We start from the raw sequence: 2,381 nt of genomic DNA on the forward strand, positions 1-2,381 counted from the left end.
AATGAGCAAGATCAGAAGATCAAGGTCGCTTGGAGCATGATCAAGAAAGTCCAGGATGAGAACACCGGCCTGTTGGCTATGCAAGAGATCCGACACAAAGCCGCTCTAAACGCACTGTCTGAAAAGTCAGCCAAACAGAATGAGGACGTCGTCATAATGGGCGATGCTATTAGGCAGGAGCAACTTGCTCGAGAGGCCCTTCAAAAAGAAAGGGACGAGGCGGTCGCTAACGCTTCTTAGTGGAAAGAGGGCTTCGAAGCCTCTGAGAAGCTGAAGGCTGAGTTGGACTCCAGCCTCCAGGCTTTTCAAGCGACTCTAGACTAAGTGGACTCCCTCAATCTTAGGGTTGAGCAGCATAACAAGTCTATTGCGGACTTGACCGAGCAGCTCAAAGCGCCACGGCCGATCGACCCTCAGTAGGTGGTCTAACTTGGGCATGCGGCTGAGGAGAGGCTGAAGAGCCGTTTCTATGAAGCGTTCTCCATAATGTTTCCCATTAGTGAGGTGGCTTACTATCAAGAGCGCTTTGCTCATCGGCTAAACCATATCTCTCTCAAGGAGGAGGCCGAAGCTATCGGACTACCTCCTCCTGAGTTCGTTGAAACTCCCTCTCCTCCTCCAAGCGATGATGAGGATGAATTAGAGGATGACGAGGGGGAGGAGAAGGAAGAGAAGCCGGCCAAGGAAGAGGAGCCGACCAAGACGGATGGGGCTGCCAATGTTGATGGTGACAAGGCGCCGGCTGAGTGCAGGGCTCTAGTCTTCTGCTGCAGTTTATCAGTTTTTTGTACTTAGCTTTTTATTTCTTTTTTCTAACCAATTTCCATCTTTGCCGCCTGTTTAAGTTGTCTTGTATTATGACTTCCTTATTTTGCCGCCTGTTTGAGCGGCTCTGATTTATGCATGCAAGTTCTCTCCTTTTTCTTTATTCATACTTAGCATATTTTTGCATTTTTTCATGCCCTATGCCTTTATTTTGAGTACGAATGGATATGGAGGTATGCCCCTTTATTCGGCATTTTGTCTAGTCCATATTTAAAGAGGTTTGATTAACTTGATAGATCTTATACCTCGAAGGGTATGACGACTATTAAGTTAATTAAATTATAATAATGATTGCCCTTGGACTAGGCAAATGCCGAATGAATTTCTATATGCGACAGTTTGATTGGCTTTATATTTAGTCTGTGCCGAGTCGTCCTTTGATGCTATCTCTTAGACATACTCATGAAATTTCAGATATGATCTCGACCTGATAATTTCTAAGTATTCTTATGGCTTAATATCTTAGGTATGCCTTTGCCCTTGGACTTATTTCTTATTTCTTATCCGTCCGACCAGGTTCATGGCCGGATGGATAACAATCTGACCATTATGGCTGAGTTGCTTTACTGGGAGAGACTTTCGATGGACTTTTCTCCCGGCTTTTCACATTTTCCCCTATTCAAGGGCTGAATTGCTAGGCTGGGAGAGACCTTGTTGGGTTTTTCTCCCGGTCGTTCGACCTCTCCCCTCTTAGGGGCCGAGCTGCTATGTTGCTAGCAACCTTTGTTTTTGTTTTTAGGCGGCATTCCTGCTTAATATTAGTAGGCAATATTTATGCAAAAATTTAATTAACAATGTTTGACTTTTCATTAATTTGGTTAAAATTCATTGTTTAGTCGTACGACTTTAACTACATCGCGCAATCGCTAGACCTTGTTGTATATACAATTTTTTGCTAAGTACAAAAAACTTTATACATAGTATTTTTTGAGATTGTCCGTATTCCAAGTATGAGGAATAGGACGATCATCTAGGGCTTCGAGACGGTATTTACCGTCTCGCACTTCTTCTCTGATTCGGTAGGGCCCTTCGAGATGGTACATGCTTCCATTCCTTTTTCTGATCTTTTAATTCAAATGCCTCAATTTGCAAAATTTGTGAAGGAAATTAAAGATCAACATGATGATAAGGAAGTGATAAATGACAAATGCTATACTCTTTTACGTGATAGCCTACCACCAAAGCTGCATGATCCTGGTAGTTTTACTATTCCCTGTATGATAAACGAAATATATTTAGATATGGTTTTGTGTGATTTAGGTGCTAGTGTTAATTTAATGCCTTATTCATTATATGAAAAATTAGGTTTGCAAAATCTTAAACCTTCCCCTATTTCTCTTCAAATGGCTGATAGGACTGCTAGACTCCCTCAGGGTGTGGTTGAAGATGTATTAGTTAAGGTTGGTGAACTTTTTTTTCCTGTTGATTTTGTTGTTATGGATATGAAAGAAGACCATAAGATCCCAATTATATTTGGTCATCCATTCCTTGCTACAAGTCAAGCTCTAATAGATGTTCCTAAAAGACAAGTGACCATTAGTGCCCAGGATAAATAA

General features: G+C 41.8%; 1 protein-coding gene across 1 annotated transcript; it reads left to right on the forward strand.

The window, feature by feature from the left end:
* Positions 1 to 1,859: 1,859 nt before the first annotated feature.
* Positions 1,860 to 2,381, forward strand: LOC110707149. Its single transcript, XM_021885159.1, has one exon. The coding sequence runs from the start codon at positions 1,860 to 1,862 to the stop codon at positions 2,379 to 2,381; it is 522 nt and encodes a 173-aa protein (XP_021740851.1).

This window comes from Chenopodium quinoa, unplaced genomic scaffold (assembly GCF_001683475.1).
Source record: "Chenopodium quinoa cultivar QQ74 unplaced genomic scaffold, ASM168347v1, whole genome shotgun sequence".
Taxonomy (NCBI): domain Eukaryota; kingdom Viridiplantae; phylum Streptophyta; class Magnoliopsida; order Caryophyllales; family Amaranthaceae; genus Chenopodium; species Chenopodium quinoa.